The 17,799-nt window shown below is 54.2% G+C and overlaps 2 protein-coding genes across 2 annotated transcripts; one reads left to right on the top strand and one right to left on the bottom strand.

Annotated features, from left to right (window-relative positions):
- The first annotated feature begins 453 nt into the window (after positions 1–453).
- On the top strand, positions 454–10,437 carry Rusf1 (RUS family member 1). Its single transcript, XM_048333320.1, has 13 exons — positions 454–805; positions 993–1,107; positions 3,437–3,482; positions 4,805–4,837; positions 4,929–5,034; positions 5,824–5,925; positions 7,072–7,142; positions 7,219–7,403; positions 7,486–7,543; positions 7,855–7,925; positions 8,442–8,585; positions 8,679–8,756; positions 9,366–10,437. The coding sequence occupies exons 1-13, from the start codon at positions 506–508 to the stop codon at positions 9,461–9,463; spliced, it is 1,407 nt and encodes a 468-aa protein (XP_048189277.1). The 5' UTR covers positions 454–505; the 3' UTR covers positions 9,464–10,437.
- Slc5a2 (solute carrier family 5 member 2) lies at positions 9,724–16,598 on the bottom strand. The gene is made up of 14 exons (XM_048333319.1): positions 16,440–16,598; positions 15,845–15,916; positions 15,655–15,759; positions 14,444–14,608; positions 14,089–14,194; positions 13,149–13,229; positions 12,830–13,059; positions 12,413–12,548; positions 12,139–12,246; positions 11,837–11,987; positions 10,878–11,046; positions 10,586–10,801; positions 10,034–10,163; positions 9,724–9,950 (listed from the first exon to the last, which is right to left on the bottom strand). The coding sequence occupies exons 1-14, from the start codon at positions 16,563–16,565 to the stop codon at positions 9,724–9,726; spliced, it is 2,022 nt and encodes a 673-aa protein (XP_048189276.1). The 5' UTR covers positions 16,566–16,598.
- Positions 16,599–17,799: the final 1,201 nt, after the last annotated feature.

Below are 17,799 nucleotides of genomic sequence, written 5' to 3'. Positions count from 1 at the left end.
CAACCCGGGCCTACCTAGGAAGAAAGGACATCCAAAAGGAGACAAAGGTCAAAATATTATATTGTCCCTGGCCCCACAGCAAAGAAGGAAATTTAAGTGGTCCAATAAGGTCTCAAACACAATAATTCTCCCGAAAGACGCCTTCTTTTCCTTCTCTCCATTACTGGAAGTTGCACGCAGTGGCTTGACCAGGCCAAAGGGCGCTCGCTGCTACAAAATATCACAAAGAACTTTCTTCTAGGTCTGCAGTGCAGTGCGGCAGGGTTGTCGGAAGAGGGACAAGGAGCCCGGGAGACGCTGTGATGGGCTCTGCCTGCCGGACATAGAGCAGCGCGGAGGCGAGCGTCCGTGCGGCGGGAGAAGATTGTCCCCCCGCGGTCGCCATAGCCCGCCCGGAAGTGCGCGGGATTGCCCGCCGGCGGCCGCCACCGCTAAACCGGAAGTGCGCTTCCGTGTCGCCCCCCCCCCCCCACTTCCCACCTGTCGAGTGGTGGGGACAGTCACGATGGCGGACGGGGCCGGCGTCGGGGCCCCGCTGTGCTCCGAGCAGTTCGGCTCGGGAGCCGCCCGGGGCTGCCGCGCGGCCGAGGACGGCAGCCTACAGTGGGAGGCGGCGGGCTGGCGCTGGTGGCGACTCCCCAGGAAGACCCCCGCGACCCCCACGGGCCCGGGCGGCGGCGCCGACGGAGCTCCCGGGGCCGCCGCGCAGCCCCTGGCGGGCCTCGGGGCCGTGTTCCTGCCGCAGGGCTTCCCCGACAGCGTCAGCGCCGATTACCTGCCCTACCAGCTGTGGGACTCGGTGCAGGTGGGGGACCCTGCGGGAGGACTTGGCCGGTGGGGACCCGCCCCTCCAGACCCTTGCCCGCCCTCCCCGGCAGCCCCCAGACCGTCGTCCGCCCACCCCCCTACCCCCGCCTCCAGCAGCCTCTAGACCCTCGCCCGCCCCACTTCTCTCCTGCAAACCCTCACCCCGCCCCTCTTTTCTTCTCCAGGCCTTTGCTTCCAGCCTCTCAGGCTCCCTGGCCACGCATTCCGTCTTGCTGGGCCTGGGGGTGGGGAACGCGAAAGCCTCGGTGTCGGCCGCCACCGCCACCTGGCTGGTGAAAGGTGAGCTGGCACCTCTGGGGCCACCTGTGGATGGGTCCCTGGCCCCATTTCTCCCCACCCCCTCACCCCACCCCCGCTGCAAAGCCCCCCCTTGCCGCCCCTAACCACCACCAGTAGCAGCTCTGTGGCCCCCAGCTCTGCGCGGATGTAAATACTGGAGCCAGGTCTTCTCCCTACCCGACCCTTAGGATAGCCTGACTTGTGTAAACTCAGAGCTGGAATACCGCTATCCCGGAAATGGCACTGTTTTTGCCACACAAACTGCAGAGTTCCTAAATCAGGCGGATCCCAAGCCCCAAAGTCATTGTCCAACTCCCCGTTGCCTTTTAGTCTCTTGATAGAGGATTTCGTGAAAATACAATTTATGGGATAAAACCATTAGTCATTCCACAGTGGGAGATGATTAGTTGCAAGGAATTGAAGGATGTTGCTTTGAAAATTAACATAGCTCATGCCTGTAATCCTAGCTACTCAGGAAGCTGAGATACAAGGATCATACTTTGAAGCCAGCACTGGCAGGAAAATCTTTGAGACTCATAACTCCAATTAATCAGCAAAAAGCTGGAAGTACAGGTGTGGTTCAAGTAGTTGAGCACCAAGCTAGAGTGAAAAGGCTAAGCAAAGCAAGAGTGTGAGGTCTTCACTTCAAGCCCTTTTACCAGCACCCCCCCAAAAAGTCATTTACAAGACACAAATAGTATAGCACTTGCCTAGCAACCCCAAGTCCTGAGTACCAAAAGCAAGGAAAATAGGGAGGATAGGAACAAAGAAAAAGACAATAAGTAAATACCCATTAAAATTTGAAATTTTGAACGTGATCCTTTTCAGTTGCAGATTAGTAATGGAATGGTGTCATGATCATACCTGCCAATAGTACTGCTACTGCTATACTAGCGGCTGATATTTTGACAGTCTACTGTAAGTCAGACAAACTGTCCACTTTTATCATTTACATGTAATATGCTTCTTAACCCTGACAGCAGCTGCTTGTATGGCATTATCCTTTCTGTTTTTCAGGTGAAAAAAGTCCAGCACAGAGAAGTGAAGTGAAATATATTGTGTGAGGTCACTTAGTCCCAGGATTCAGACTTATACCAGCTGATCCTTTTTGTGTGTGTTGAGGAGGGCAGCCACTAGGATTTGAACACTACTTAGTAGTCAGGCAAGTTCATTACCACTTGAGCCATACCTCCAGCCATCATTTAGTTATTTATCAAAGGAGAGGTCTCATACATGGTGTTCAGCTGGCATCAGATTAAGATCTTTCTACCGCTATGTAGCGGGGGTTACAGAGGGAGAGTCATCACATCTGGCTTAACATCACCTTAACAAGGTGATATCTTCCAAACTTTTTGCCTCATCTGGCCTCCAACTGTAATTGTCCCAATATATATACTTCCCATTGTAGGTGAGAGTCAAAGCTGCCACAAACACACCCTCCCTATCCACCCTTAACTACCATACTCTTGCCAGTTACAATTTAGAGAGTGGAGCTGAATATAATTTGTTATCTTATTTGTTAGTAAGATTCAGAAGTTTGTAGATCTTCCTCCCAGATGGTTGTGAGGCAAAGGAATTATTTCCTATTGTGATGGGCAATGCGACTTTGAAATCATAGAGTGGGCATATGTCAATGCAACCTAGTGTCAACCTCCAGGTTCTCACAAGGGCCCTGCAGACTGCCTTGAAGATCCACAGGTGGCCCCAGGATGATACACATCTGATGGGATGTGAGGGTGCCACCAAAGGCAAGAACAATGGAGTCTGGTCCAGTGGGCTCCCGCTAAGCAGTAAAAGCAGTCTTTGTGTTCACGGTCACTAGTTGATCTCCTGCTTAGTAGGGTAGTGAGAAGCTTATATAATGTGCTTGGAGAGAAGAGGTTAGGTGAGTGACAGAGAGTAGGCCTGAAAAGCCACAGGACCTCACAGAACAAAACTGGAGGAGAGTTGGCTGGCCAGGGAGGGCCTGTTGTTCACATGCCCCTTTGAATGACCATGTGTGAGGTAAGGCAGACCCAGCGTTGCCACATCCTCCAAGTCTTCCCAAAAACCTGGAGGTTCATATTGTCTTACAGAGGTCCCTGTTTTATCTACCTGGTATCTCTGAAATTCTGCCGGTTTGTCTGCAAAAGAGGATGGTCCCTCCCGAGACTAAAAATCAGAAGGAACAGGTGCTCTAGGTGCCTGTCCACATTCTTAGTCATCTCCCTTGAGTCCAGCCTGGTTAAGCATGACTCATAGGAGGCCCGAGTGCCCTAGAGCGGAGCTCAGTGCCAGGGTCTGCCAGGCGCTGTCCCCCTCGTCCTTACCAGGACCTTCTCTTCCCCAGATTCAGCTGGCATGCTGGGCCGCATCGTCTTTGCCTGGTGGAAAGGGTGAGTCTCTCTCTAGTCAGCCAGTTTCTGGCAGTATGCCCATAGGAGTGATTAAAAATTATATCAGTGCTGGGTGCCAGTGGCTCACCCCTGTAATCCTAGCTACTCCAGAGGCTGAGATCCGAGGATCATAGTTTGAAGACAGCCCGGGCCAAAACTTCCCTGTGGAACTCTTACTCCAAAGTAACTACTCAAAAACTGAAAGTGGAGCTGTGACTCAAAGTGGTAGAATGCTAGCCTTGAGCACAAAGCGCTCCCAAGCCCTGAGTTCAAGCCCCGTGAATGACAAAAAAAAAAAAAAAAACACCACATTTCATTGTGACCACCCAGGTTCATTGAGATAGTCAGCAGCCTGCTTAGTGCATCTCATGGTACTTAGTAAGTACTCAATAAACTAGCTCCAGCTGTGTGCCACAGCATTCTGTTCTATCTAACCACTGCAACAATTTTATAGGGTGGGATTGACAGTCCTTTTTTTTTTTTTTTTGGCCAGTCCTGGGGCTTGGACTCTGGGCCTTAGCACTGTCCCTGGCTTTTTTTTTTGCTCAAGGCTAGCACTCTGCCACTTGAGCCACAGCGCCACTTCTGGCCATTTTCTGTATATGTGGTTCTGGGGAATCGAACCCAGGGCCTCATGTATATGAGGCAGGCACTCTTGCCACTAGGCCATATCCCCAGCCCCTGACAGTCCATTTTGAAGACATGAAACACACACACACACACAAAGAGGAATTTACTTGCGCAAGCCCATTGTCCTGTACTTAGTGAGGTGGGATTTGAATCTGAAGCCTGTAACTCTTCCCATGGTGGCAGTCTGGAAATGGCTGCCTGGCACAGAGACAGAAGTGGCTTTCTGCAGAGTTATGTAGCTGAATATCCCAGGCCTGAATGTTGGGGCCCTGCTCTTTGTCTTGGCCTCCCCCACCCCGCTGTCCATGTGGGCCCAGGGAGCCTTGGCTGGTTATCTGTAATATGCAGGGTTACACCCAGTTTAGTGTTGGTTTGTCTGTTCCAAGTCTATGCACTTTTTTTTTTCTGAGAACCCTCAATGAAGCAAGAAGAGAGGGTAGAGGAACCCAGGAGTAGAGTGCTAGAGCGTAGGAAGCAGCCACTAAACATCAAGTTTACCTTTAGTAAGTTGTGGATGCATAAAGGGGAAACAAAACACCCAGGGGTCACTGCAGGTCCTCCCAGCCTGGTCCCGTGTCAGGCAGGGACAGTGTGAGAACAGGTGTCTGGCTGGAGTTAGGTGTCCTTCCCTACTTGGCCCCAGGACATGTTTTGTCCTTCACTCTAAATTACAACAATCTTGTCCCCAATAGGAGCAAATTGGACTGCAACGCCAAGCAGTGGAGGTGAGCAGGTGCTGGGATGAAGGGAGGGGAGGACAGTGCTCTGTCGTGAAGGTCTCTCATCTCTGACCTCTAAACTCTGCTCCTTCCCCAGGCTCTTTGCTGACATCCTCAATGATGTAGCCATGTTCCTCGAGATTATGGCTCCCATCTACCCAATCTGTTTCACCATGACCGTCAGCACCAGCAACCTGGCCAAGGTACCCACCTCTGGGCAACCATGCTGAGATACTTGCCCTGGTGGTGCTATGTGTGTGCCCCGGGGCCCCCCACTCACAGCACTTCTAAAAGAACAAGAAAGTTTAGATATATCTCCTGAGGGCTCAGCCAGCCCTCAGCGGTGTACCTGCAGTTACAGGACTGGAGAAGGAGCTCAGAGCCAACAGGTGAGAGGAAGGGAAGTGAACGTCCGGTGTCCACATTTGGGGAGTGTCTTCCTGTCTAGGTTTCAGTCTTTGAGGAAAACATATTTGGAGAGAACACATCCCTCCCATCTGTGAAAAGGTGCCACACAAGTATTTATGGAATGGCAGCTAAAAGTATCCCAGCTCACGCCTGTAATCATAGCTACTCAGGAGGCTGAGATCTGAGGACCACAATTCAAAGCCAGCCCAGTCAGGAGAGTCTGTGAGACTTATCTCCAATTAACCATCAAAAGGCTGGATTGGTGGTATGGCTCAAATGGAAGAGTGCTAGCATGGAGTGAAAAAAGCTAAAGAACAGTGCCTAGGCCTTGAGTTCCAGCCCCTGTATCAGCGTACACACACACACACACACACACACACACACACACACACACACCCCACACCCCCCCCCCATCCTAAGCTGTCAAGCATCTCAAAGAGGCTTAATGAAAACAGCATGTACATGGTGATGTATGACCCTCATGGGTGAGCTTTACCACCTGAGGTCTCCGGGAGAGATCCAGAGGACTTGTATTGCTATAGCACATGGCCCACACCCCCCCCACCCTCCCTCTCTCCCCCCAGTGCATTGTGAGCGTGGCTGGCGGGGCCACTCGGGCTGCGCTGACTGTGCACCAGGCTCGGAGAAACAATATGGCCGATGTGTCAGCCAAGGACAGCAGTCAGGTAAGCAGCTGGGACCAAGGAGGGTGTGTGGGAGGGGAGAGTTGGAGAGATGGGGAGGAGGGGACAGCCAGGCCACAACTGGGGATATGGGAGAAGACACTTAAATTCCCTTGGGAAAGGATAGAAGCATAAGTGTCTCCTACTGTGGCTTTCAGGATGTGAGGTCAGGTCTATTGGCATGGCCCTGCTGGCAGGAAATCCACGTCACCCCCTTCCCATTTGCTAGGATGACCCCAAAAAGGCTCTGTAGGCCCTGGGGGCTGGGGGCTTCAACCACATGAGACCCTGTGTGCAGGTATGTGGGGTTGTGGGCCACTGGCCAGAGACCTCCACTTAGCCATGTAGCAGGTTTTGTGCCTCGCCTCTCCACCTGACCCAGGGAGCCTGGAGCAGGTCATCCCTGAGACTGAACTCTGCAGGAACTCCTCCCCCAAACTCCAACCCTGTCAAGGTAGATTGTTATTATCCTGCCTTACCAGTGAGAGTGAGGCCCGGGAATGGGAGGTTTTCTCAGACACTAAAACAGTTTCAAATCCTCTGTCCTCACCCAGCCTGCCTTCCAGTCTTCTTTCATACTAACTTAGTAATACTAACAAAGCAAATACTCATCAAGCACTGACCTCAGGCCAGAGATTTCTGTGAGCTCATCCCATGCTCATAGTGTTACAGGAAGAGAACTGAAGCATGGAGAAGTCCAGGCCACCTGGGTGCCCTCAGGCACGTGCCTTCTCTCCAAAACTACTTGATCTAGCCCTTCCTTGAGGTCTCGCAGCTCCAAATCTACAGGTTGTTAAAGTGGGAACAGGCCCTGGTCTTTAGCATGCCCCGCTGGCTGGTCCCAGCCCTGTTCCCCTCTCCCCCCAACCCCACAGGCTCCCGATGCCTCAGGGCTTCCCCAGTGAGGCAGAAACAGGGCAACCTGGCCATGTGCTACTCCCCTGCAGGCCCCTGCCTTAGCCAAGGTGGCTTCATTGTCACTGTGTGGCTTCTGGGAAGAACTACTTGCTTCTGAGCCGAGGAGGATATATCAAAATTTCAAATGGAAGCTCACTCACCTAAAACACTAAAAGTTATTTAACATCCCATCAGAATAGGGAGCTTCTGGAGGGGAGCCCTCCAACTCTGGACCTGTCTGCCATTTTCTAGGAGACGCTGGTGAACCTAGCAGGACTCCTGGTCAGCCTGCTGATGCTCCCTCTGGTATCAGGTTGCCCTAGGTAAGCCAGGAGCATGGCAGGCCAGGGGCCACTGGCTGGGCCTCTTCCCCTTGGCCACCTCATTGTCTTGTCCCAGCCTCAGCCTCGGATGTTTCTTCCTCCTCACGGCCCTCCACATCTATGCCAACTACCGGGCAGTCCGGGCCCTTGTCATGGAGACCTTGAATGAAAGCCGGCTCCAGCTTGTCCTGAAGCACTTCCTTCAGAGGGGAGAGATACTTGACCCAGCTTCAGCCAATCAGATGGAGCCACTGTGGACAGGTGACCCAGCCCCTTGGTGTCTTGTAGTGTATCTCCCCGGCTCTTCCCCATGCCTGGGCCTCCTGACTCCAGCTTCCCACAGGTTTCCAGCCATCTCTGTCAATGTCCCTGGGCGTCCCCTTACATTGCTTGGTCTCCAGGTGAGTGGCCCAGTGTCTCCCACTCCTTCCTGCCTCCCCTAGAGGCCTCCTTGACCAAGCCCCACCTCTGTCTGAGATACAGACTTGGGGGTCAGCATGAGTACTTGAGGAACGCAGGGCGGTTAAGTGCAAAGCACACATAAGGTGTTTGTTGAAGGAAGAGTAGCAGGTGGGTCATGGACAGCTGTATACAGGAAGGAGGGAAGGATGGATGTGGATTGCAGGTAATGTCTAAGGAATCGCTCGGGTGTGTGGACAGTTAGGGTTAACAGCCTTGCTTCCCCTTCCCACTGCAATCTTCTCCCCACCAGTGTATCTGAGCTGAAGCAGCTGGTAGAGGGGCACCAACAGCCCTACCTGCTTCGCTGGACCCCGTCACGACGTGAGTGTGTCCACATTCTCCCAGCCCGAGACCTCCAGCCCCAGGGCTCAAGTTCAGGGGGCAGTTTGGAGGCTGCTGTAGACTACACTGGCCCACTTGAATTATAAGCTGCACGCCCCAGTGAAATTCACTGCACCCCTTATTACTGCCTTATTACCAGGGGTGTTTTCCTGGGATTTTGTGCAAACACTGTCCATTGTGATACAGTTGAATTAGACTGTGACCTTGGCTTGTTGGTGGGGACCACTCTGCTCTCCCATCCTGAGTTGTTTTGCCAGTGGCATTTTGAAAGTCCTTCCTAACATGAGCTGTTAGGAAGTTATATTTAGAAATTGAACGTTTCAGATTGGCCAGAGAAATTGGAAACAACAGGAAAAGGTGGAAAGGAGAGATGGAGAGAGGACCTTCCATTCCTCACTAAGGCCTCAGGGCAGATGGGCAAAGCAGAGCATTAGGGCTGAGCATTGGTGATGTGGGCCTCCCCTGCTATATATATCTGCCCTCTGCTCCCTCCAGACCGGGTACAGGTGGTTCTGAGCCAGATGGCAGGCCCCGAGACTGTCCTGAGGGCTGCCACACATGGGCTGGTGCTTGGAGCTCTGCAGGAAGATGGACCACTTCCAGGAGAACTGGAGGAGCTGAGAAGTCAAGTTCAGGCAGGTAAGAGCCTCATATCCACACTGGAGTGGAAGGAAGGTGGGCTGGCTGACCCACTGAGGACACAAGACCTGGTTCTGCACCCACCCTTCACAGGTCCTGAGAAAGATGGCGGGACCATTGTCAGGGAGACATACCAAGTGCTGGACAAGCTATTCCCAGAGTTTCTGAAAGGTAACACCAACCCTGCAACTTCTCAGCCCTGCCTGTCTTTATTCCATGCTTTCACCTGGGAGATGAGTGACGGCTGACATCTGGGGCTCCGCTTCCCTATATAGATGAAGGATGTTAGACTGATCCCTTGAGGCCATGTCAGTGTTGATGGTCTGTAATCCAAGTTGGCATTTAGGAATTTGCATCACTGAAAATGACCTTCCCCTCTCTTTTGGGCTGTCCTGGGGCTTGAACTCAGAGCCTGGGCACTGCCGGTTAGCTTTTCCTCTCAAGACACAGATCCACTTCTGGCTTTTTGCTGGTTCTCAACAGATATTCCTGACCAGGCTGGCTTCAAACCAGTCTTCAGATCTCAGGCTTCTGAGTAGCTAGGATTACAGGCCTGAGCCACCAGCTCCCAGTTTGAAAATGACCTTTCCATGTACAATCTCTAGATTTTGGCTGCAACCAGATGAGGTTTCAGCCTTTTTATCAGAGATTGACCAGCAGAGCCCACACCCTGCCCCCAGCCTTCACCTCTGCATACCGGCGCCCACTCCACCCTTACTCCTGCCAGCCTAGCGCTTGTGCCCCATCCCCAGCTTCAGACACCCCATGCCCTCTCCCCAGGATTGCAGGCCTCGGGCTGGAAAACTGAGAAGCACCACCTCGAGGTGGATGAGTGGAGGGCCACGTGGCCTCTGTCTCCAGAGAAGAAGGTCTTGTGAGCAGTCCGTGACCGCAGCATAATGGAGGGCAGACAGCTTTATTTTGGCTCATGCAAATTGCTATGACCCATTGGTCACTTGCCTCATGAGAAGTGACTGCCGATGAAGGGGGTTGGACCCCAGGCAGAGAGATGGGAACCTGGGCCCTGAGACCACCCTTCCCTTGTCCTTTCCCCTTTTCTGGGATCCACCGCAGGCCGCCTCATTCCCACTTTTTACGAGGCACAGCCTTTTTTATGCCTTGCTTGTGGTTCGTGGTGTCATGCATAAAATCCCCAGAGGAACACTGCCACTGTCATCATGAGCAGGGCATTGAGGCCGACCACACGAGCCCATCTGGGATCCTCACTGATGTCCTCCAGCCGCCTGGCTGCTGCTGCCGCCTCCTCCTCTGTCGGGGGCTGGGGGCCCCCTGCCCCACCCCTGCTCATCCCACAGAACCAGAGCAGGCACCGTCGGAAGGGGCCAGGGGCTGGAGGCGGAGGCTCTGAGGGAAACCAAGGCTAGCAGTTAGTCTGAAGGGAGTGGGCTGCAGGACTCCCCGGGCCCCCTGTCTGGGCTGCGCCTTACCCTCCATCTCCACCGCGTGCTCCGGGCATCCGTTCTGTACCGGGGGAGAAGCTGGGCCTTGGGGCTCATCAGCATCCAGGTCCTCCCGCTCTTCCTTGCTGTGCCGGAGACTGAAAACCAGGCGGTGGAGCTGGGGAGGGGTGGGAGCAGGGGCCAAGTGGGAGTTCTGCCGTCCCACCCCACGCCACAGGCCCCTCCTTTCTGTGGGCACACCCAGCCTGACCCGGCTCCCCCAGACTTCACCAGCCATGGCAGCCTGTGTTGTGAGTTCCAAAGACCATGCGAAGAACTGACTTTGGGGGGCTTTAACCACCCACCCTCTTAAGACATTCCATGTGCCTCCCCCTAAACTCTTTCAAACAAATGTCATTTCAATAAAAAATGTCCTTGCTGTGTAAATGCAAGTTCACATGGGACTCCAAGCTCTCTCCCACCCACCCTCAAGTACCGACATGCAGGTGCCCTGGCCATGCCCAGAAGTGGAGTAGCAGAGGATGTTGGTGTCGTCCATGTCCACTCCCCAGGGCTGCCCGGGCAGAAGCCAGCACTTACGTGCTTCTGCGGGATGGGTGCAGTACATAGGGAGATGATGAGGGTGAGGAGGCCAGAGCAGACGAAGAGGATGATGGCAAAGTAGAGGTAGTGCACGCGGCAGAGGATTGCAGGGCATGCCGAGGGTCGCACACAGCTACCCGAACCGAAGGAGAACTCAGGAATGAGGCGAGCGAGGCCCATCACCAGGCCCCCAACCAGTCCCCAGAAGGCTCCCTGCAGGGGAAATGGCGTCAGCCTGCTCTGGATGCTGGAGCCCAGGGCCTGCCTCCCAAGTGCAGCTCCTGCTCACCTTCTCATTAACTCGGGGCACAAAGAGTGCCAGCACAAAGACGGCCGACACGGGCGGTGCCAAGTAGCTGGAGACAGACTGGATATAGTCGAACAGTTGGCCACCCTGGGCTGCCTGCACGACTGGGAGCCAGGCCACTGACACTGCCACGATGAACACCACCCAGAGCCTACAGTGGGGGGACGAGAGGAGGCTTTCCACCCAGTGATCTATGCCCTTCCTCAAGCTCTGTGTGTGTGAGAGAGAGAAAGAGAAAGAGACAGCCAGTACTGGGGCTTGAACTCAGGGCTTGGGCACTGTCACTGTTTTTTGGCTAGCACTCTACCACTTGAGCCACAGCCCCACTTCTAGTTTTTGAGGAATAATTGTGGATAAGAGTCTCACAAGGACTTTTCTGCCAGGCTGGCTTCAAACTGGGATATTCAGGCTGGGAATATGGCCTAGTGGCAAGAGTGCTTGCCTTGTATACATGAAGCCATGGGTTCTATTCCCCAGTACCATATATATAGAAAACGGCCAGAAGTGGAGCTGTGGCTCAAGTGACAGAGTGCCAGCCTTGAGCAAAAAGAAGCCAGGGACAGTGCTCAGGCCCTGAGTCCAAGCCCCAGGACTGGCAAAAAAAAAAAAAAAAATGGGATATTGGGCTGGGGATATGGCCTAGTGGCAAGAGTGCTTGCCTCGTATACATGAGGCCCTGGGTTCAATTCCCCAGCACCACATATACAGAAAATGGCCAGAAGTGGCGCTGTGGCTCAAGTGGCAGAGTGCTAGCCTTGAGCAAGAAGAAGCCAGGGACAGTGCTCAGGCCCTGAGTCCAAGGCCCAGGACTGGCAAAAAATAAAAAAAATGGGATATTCAGATCTCGGCCTCCTGAGTAGCTAGGATCACAGGCATGAGCCACCAGTGCCCAGCTTCTACCCAAGTTCTTTTGAGGGGCAGCATGGGGGCCTGGGGCACACCTGCCAACTATCAGCAGCTCCCCATCGCTGGCACGAGGCCGCAAGCGCGTGTAGATATCCATGGTGAAAAGCGTGCTGCTGCTGTTAAAGATGGAGGCCAGTGAGGACATGAGCGCGGCCAGCATGACGGCCAGCATGAGTCCACGCAGACCTGCAGCCAATGGGATCTGTGAGGCAGCAGCCCCCCTCCCTGGGGGGAGGGAAGGAAGGGGGTGCCGGACAGGTGTGGGTGTGGCAGGGGTGACCCCTCCATTTGCAGTCCCACAGCAGCCCAGCCCAGTATGGCATGGACCCGCCCTCACCATTGGGCATGAGCTTCACCACGAGCCTCGGGTAGGCAATGTTGGAGCAGCCCACCTCGGTGCCACACACCCGCTTGCACACCTCAGGCACCACGCACGCCACTTCATCTACAAGAAAGCAGCAGCCCAGAGGCAGCTAGGACAGAGCTGCGTCTGGGAATTGGGGTGGGTGGGTAACCCCAGAAGGGGAGCGATGGGACCCCTAGGCACCAGATTTGGGGAGGTCTGTAGGAGGGACAGCGCACAGGCTGGGGGCAGGTTGGGCCAGCTTTACCTGGGTAGAGGATGCGACTGATCATCCCAGGCATGACCATGAGGAACATGGGCGTAAGCTTCAGGTAGCCGCACAAGATGCAGCCTGCCTTGATGTGTGTCAGGTTCTTGCCAGCCAGGCAGCGCTGAACAATGACCTGTGACGGGCAACCTACTACTGGAGGGGGGGGAGAGGGGGCATGCCAGGCGCACCCCTTCCTCTCAGGCCTGGCCACCCCTTCCCCACCCCCACTCTCATCGGCATCCGTCCTCTGGCTCTGCAGTGCCTCTTGAACATGTGTGCCACCAGGTTCTTGCTCCATCCATTTTAGCCCCACCATCGCCAGGTTCTGCACCCTCTGACCACACGTTAGAAGATAGGGGTCAGCCCATCCCCGCTCCATCCAGAGAGGGAGGACCCCCAGCCCTGGCTGCGCACCTGGTCACTACACCAATACCAGCCCGAGACAATAGTGAGCCCCACGAGCAGTGCGGGCCACGGCAGGTCCCCTGTCACAGGGTCCCGAAGTAGGTGGTACGAGTCAGGCCTTGGCTGATAGCAGGAGCTGGAGATGTTGCCCACAGCCGGATCCTCAGACACCGTCAGTGAAGTCACAGCTCCCAGGTATTTGTCGAAGAGCCCAGAGTACCCGCCCACCTCGTGGAAAGCTGTGTGGGCAAGAGCATCAGTGCTAAGGCCCATGGGCCTCAGGAGCCAGAGATGATCGTGCCCCGCCCCTGCTGGCCACGCCCCCTACCGTAACCGGTGAGGATGAAAGCCCCTGCAAGAATGACGAAGGTCTGCACGGTGTCTGTGTACATCAGCGCTGCCAGCCCCCCTGCAACAGGCCTGAGTCAGTGGAGATGGCCTGGTTCCTGACCCTCAGCACAATGAAAAGTACCCCCTTCTTGAAGAACAGATTTTTAAATGGCGTTCCATTCCATTGGCACCCCTGGGCAGCAAGAAGCAAGGGCTTGGGGAAGCAGATTGGAGCCTGAGGTGCCCTCTTGGCAAACACCCGTGGGCAGGACCTCCACTGTGGGTCCCCTACATCTGGGTTGGACAAGATGAATCATAAGGGTTCAAGTCTCCACCCAGGAGGCCAACTTGGCACCAAGCTCACCAATACCATTGGCTATCTTCTCTGGGGCTCACTCTTGGGGCCTCAGAGCTGCATTGGGCTTGACCAGAGAGATCTTGCAGACCGGCCAAGTCCATTTATGAGGAAATCTCCTATTTCTCCCTATTTGCCACCCTGAAGCCCAACACTAGATGAGCACCCAGCCTTCCACATAAGAAGACAGTAGGGAGAGGAAGTGAGGCTTTGGGAGGTGGCGTTGTGGCTCAAAGTGGTAGAGCATGAGCCTTAAGCAGAAAAGCTCAAGGACAGAGCCCAGGCCCAGCGTTCAAGCCCAATAGCCACCAAAATAGAAAGAGAAAGGGAGGGAGGGAGGGAGAGGGAGGGAGGGAGGGAGGGAGGGAGGGAGGGAGGGAGGGAGGGAGGGAGGGAGGGAGGGAGGGAGGGAGGGTAAAAGTGAAGCTGTGATGCTAAACTAGGTCCTGCTCCTGCTTGCGTGACACCACACTTCCAAACTTCCCTGTTCCATGTGGCTCCCCTAAGTGACACCATAGCTCCCAACACCAGCCCCGGCCAATCCCTTACACACACACCACCTCCATGCTGGTGCTGGGCCCACCTGTCACCGTGTAAATCATGGTGATGCCTAGGAGTGCAATAACTGAAGCATAGATGTTCCAACCCAGAGCCTGCTGAATGAATACTGCCCCGGAAAACATGTCCACCTTAGGGGAAAAGAGCAAGGGCACAAAGGTCAGGACCCAGGGTCAAGGGGCAGCGATCCAGGTCCAAATCCTGGCCAGGCAACCATCTTACATGCCCACACTTCAAAAGGTCGTACCGCCTGCACCTTCCCAGGTCTCTCCCAACTGTGCCCATGACTCCCAAGATTGATTCTTTCCTGGCTCTTGCCTCCACGAGGCCTCCTGCCCCACCCTTGTAGGAACCCATCCCTCCCCGCCAGCCACGCGCACCGAGATCTTGGTGAAGATGTACAGAAACAGCGAGAGCACAGACAGGTAGAGGCGGATGCGATGGCCTCCAAAGCGCTTGCGCAGATACTGCGGCATGGTGATGACCCCTGCAGTCAGGTACACAGGCACAAAGAGCCAGCCAAGCAGCAGCACGACGAACAGCGCCTGTTGGAGCAGCGTGACTGTCTACATCCCCACCGGGGTTCTGTCCTCACCTCTGAAGGATCTGAGAAATCTATCTGTGAACCGTACAATGCTAGAGCACGTGGTTCTGGGAAGGTTTGAATCTGGGCCCAAAGGACAACTGCAAGAGATAAGCCTGAGCACTTAAAGGAAACCTTGACATCCTCTTAGGCCCTTCACTAGCATTGTTGTCCTTCCATCACCCGGGCCAGGCCCTCCTAAGGGGGCCTCTATGTTCTTGAGCGCTTTTTTTCTAGCAAGGATGTCAGTCTCTGTCAGGCACGGCTGCTTCTTTCTCTCTTCTCCACCCACCCAAACTTTAGTCCCTCAAAGGCCTTCTCTTCCAGGAAGCCCCGTGCTCAAAACTCTCCTGCAGCGGGAAGCCAGAGGCTTGCACCTGTCATCCTAGCTGACCCAGGAGGCTGAGATCTGAGGACTGTCTGCGAGACTCTTATCTCCAATGAACCACCAAAAAGATTAAAGTGGAGCGGTGGCTCGATGGTAGAGCATCAGCCTTGAGCATTGAAGCTAAGGGACAGCTTCTAGGCCCTCAGTTCAAATCCCAGTACTGGCACACACACACACACACACACACACACACACACACATACACACACATACACACACACTCCAAGGTGAGCCTCACCCAAAACTGTCTGCTCCTGTGCTATAATTGAAAAGATCCTCATACACACAGCTTTGGAAAGCATCCACATAGGAGCTACTCCATCTTGGTGCTGCCTGCCTCGTCAGAGAGGAGTACACCAAGGCTCATAGGGGAGGAGGGACCAGCTGGTGGTGCCCATTCACAAAGCAATCAGAAACAGCACCCATCCTATCCTTGCACGTGGGTACCTCCTCCTGCCTCCAAGCTGCACATCGGGGCTTCACTCATCACCCGGTCTCTTTCCACACCTGGTACACCCCAACTCTCATATCCCATCTGCTGGGAGCTTTCCCAAGGTGTGACCCTCCTGGGGGTTCCCACTGGGGTGGGGGTGATTATCAATTTTCTTAAAAGGCCTTACATTCCACTCGAATCCAGCCACAGCCAAGCCATTTGCTGCCCCGGTCCCTGCCAGGCCTACAAAGTGGCCGCTGCCGATGTTGCTGGCGAAGAGAGATGCTCCAACCTGGGTGGCCCAGAAGTGGGGGTGGGGTGAGCTGGGCTCCATCCTCTAGAGCCCCTCCCACCGCACAGGCCCAAGCCCCTCTCACCGGCCACCACACCATGCTGCGTCCTGCCAGGAAGTAGCCACCAACAGTGCCTCTGTTGGTTCTGCACATAGACTGGGGGGGGGGGGAGGGGTGGCAGAGCGGAGAAACTGAGTTCAGGGGCACATCTTTGGACTTCATTAGCCTCCTCAACACATTCCTCAGCCTTGTTTCAGGCTGAAGATTAACCAGCAGTGGACTCCCCTTATTACACCCCAACCCCCAATCTTCTCCCCTTCAGACTACCAAGTCACCCCCGCCCTCATCCTACCATCCGACTACTCAAGCCTGATAGTGGGTGAACTCAGAATCAATCCTTCGCTAGTCACTGCAACTGGAAGTAATGTGCACAGAGACTTCATCTAAAAGGCTGAGCTTACTGAAAACCCACTGTCCGCCTCCCCCACCCCTACTAAACAAAATCCAAAGGAATTCATGTTCCTTGGGCCTCTCTGAAACCCTAAAAAGAGTTGTTTCCTCCATCCTGGGACTCTCCTTCAAAATCCCAAGCATCCTTCTCCTACCCCATCTCTGGGTCTTATCAAAGATTATTTTCCCCCCAGGCCCCAGAAGCCCAGCCAGCCCCTCAATTTCTCACCCACAAGCCAACACCAATGACCAGAAGGAAGTAGGCGGCAATGACCAAGATGTCGGCAGGATTGTCAATAAGAGCCTTCTGGTCCCCTAGCCCTGCTTCAGCGCCTGCCTGGGTGCGTTCCTCCATTCTGCCCACAATCTGCCCCTCAAAGGACCAGCTCCCTGGCTTCCCCCAGAGGAAAGATTAATGGTTACCTCAGGGGCAGTGAGCCGACAAGTCCCCCAGGTCCCGTCCCCCCTCCCCAGCTTTATTTAGCTGAATCAGGTCATATCAAGGCCGAAGGCTGGTCCTGGGGTGCTGGGCCCTTTCAAGATCAGGAGCCCTCCTTCTTTGACATTAGTCTCCACTCTCTCCCCAATGTCCCAAACTCAAAACCAACTCTTTCATTCCCTATGAATTCCCTTCCACCTAGACTAGGGAGCCTAGCTGACCCAGCCCATCCAGAGATGGTTTTCAAAGGCAATGCTGACAATGTCACTCTATTGCTCAGAAATCCTCCATAGCTCTCCCACCAGAAGACTCAAAAACAAATCCAGCTGGGTACCAGTGCCTCACACCTGTAATCTCAGCTCCTCAGGAGGCTGAGATCTGAGGATCACTGTTGGCAATCGGCCCAGGCAGGAAAAGTCTGTGAGATTCTTATCTCTAGTGAACCACCAAAAAGCAGGAAGTAGAGCCATGGCTCAAGTGTTCAAGTGCTAGTCTTGAGCACAAAAGCTTAGGGACGTGCTTAGACCCTGAGTACATGCTTCACAACACACACACACACACACACACACACACACACACACAAAATCCAAGCTCAACAGCCTGATGTTCCAGACCTATCAAACCTTGGCTCCTGGCCTGCTGTTTATCTGCACCAAACCTAGAGTAGATTCACATTTCCCCCACTTTCCTGGCTTCATCCAGCCCACATAACTTCTCTTTTCTTTATTTCTGGCCTCTCCACTGACAGTCTTCTTCAGCCTTCAGTGTCTAGTCTAGGCTATCTTTTCAAGAATGACTAAACCAAGCATGGATTACAGGCATGGACCTGTAATCCTTGCTACTCAAGAGGCAGAGATCTGGAGGATTGAGGTTTGAGGGTGGCCCAGGCTGAAGAATTAGTGAGATCCCATCTCCACAAATAAGCTGGGAGTAGTGGTAAACATCATCATCAAGGTCGAAGGCTGGCCCTGAAAAAAAAATGCAAGACCCTCTATTTTTTTTTTTTCAGCAAAAGGGGATTGGGGGCAGGCACACTGGCCTAGCAAGTACTAGATCCTGAGTTTAAACCCAGTAATGAAAAAAAGGAAAGAGAGGGTTAAGTCTTTTGGTATGGCTGAGTACATGTTGTGGTATCTGTCTCACCAACACT

The sequence above is a fragment of the Perognathus longimembris genome, chromosome 23, assembly GCF_023159225.1.
Source record: "Perognathus longimembris pacificus isolate PPM17 chromosome 23, ASM2315922v1, whole genome shotgun sequence".
Lineage (NCBI taxonomy): Eukaryota > Metazoa > Chordata > Mammalia > Rodentia > Heteromyidae > Perognathus > Perognathus longimembris.
The sequence above is the reverse complement of the archived record's forward strand: the minus strand, read 5'-3'. Positions and strand labels throughout refer to the sequence as shown.

What these genes read in the sequence shown, in the direction of transcription:
- Rusf1 (XM_048333320.1), top strand. Translation starts at nt 506, where the DNA reads ATGGCGGACGGGGCCGGCGTCGGGGCCCCGCTGTGCTCCGAGCAGTTC. An exon ending in AGCTGTGGGACTCGGTGCAG is followed by an intron (nt 806 to 992) that starts GTGGGGGACCCT and finishes TTTCTTCTCCAG; the next exon opens with GCCTTTGCTTCCAGCCTCTC. An exon ending in CTGGTATCAGGTTGCCCTAG is followed by an intron (nt 7,143 to 7,218) that starts GTAAGCCAGGAG and finishes GTCTTGTCCCAG; the next exon opens with CCTCAGCCTCGGATGTTTCT.
- Slc5a2 (XM_048333319.1), bottom strand. Translation starts at nt 16,565, where the DNA reads ATGGAGGAACGCACCCAGGCAGGCGCTGAAGCAGGGCTAGGGGACCAG. An exon ending in CAGTCGCATCCTCTACCCAG is followed by an intron (nt 12,247 to 12,412) that starts GTAAAGCTGGCC and finishes GCTTTCTTGTAG; the next exon opens with ATGAAGTGGCGTGCGTGGTG. An exon ending in GAGCTGCTGATAGTTGGCAG is followed by an intron (nt 11,047 to 11,836) that starts GTGTGCCCCAGG and finishes CCCCCACTGTAG; the next exon opens with GCTCTGGGTGGTGTTCATCG.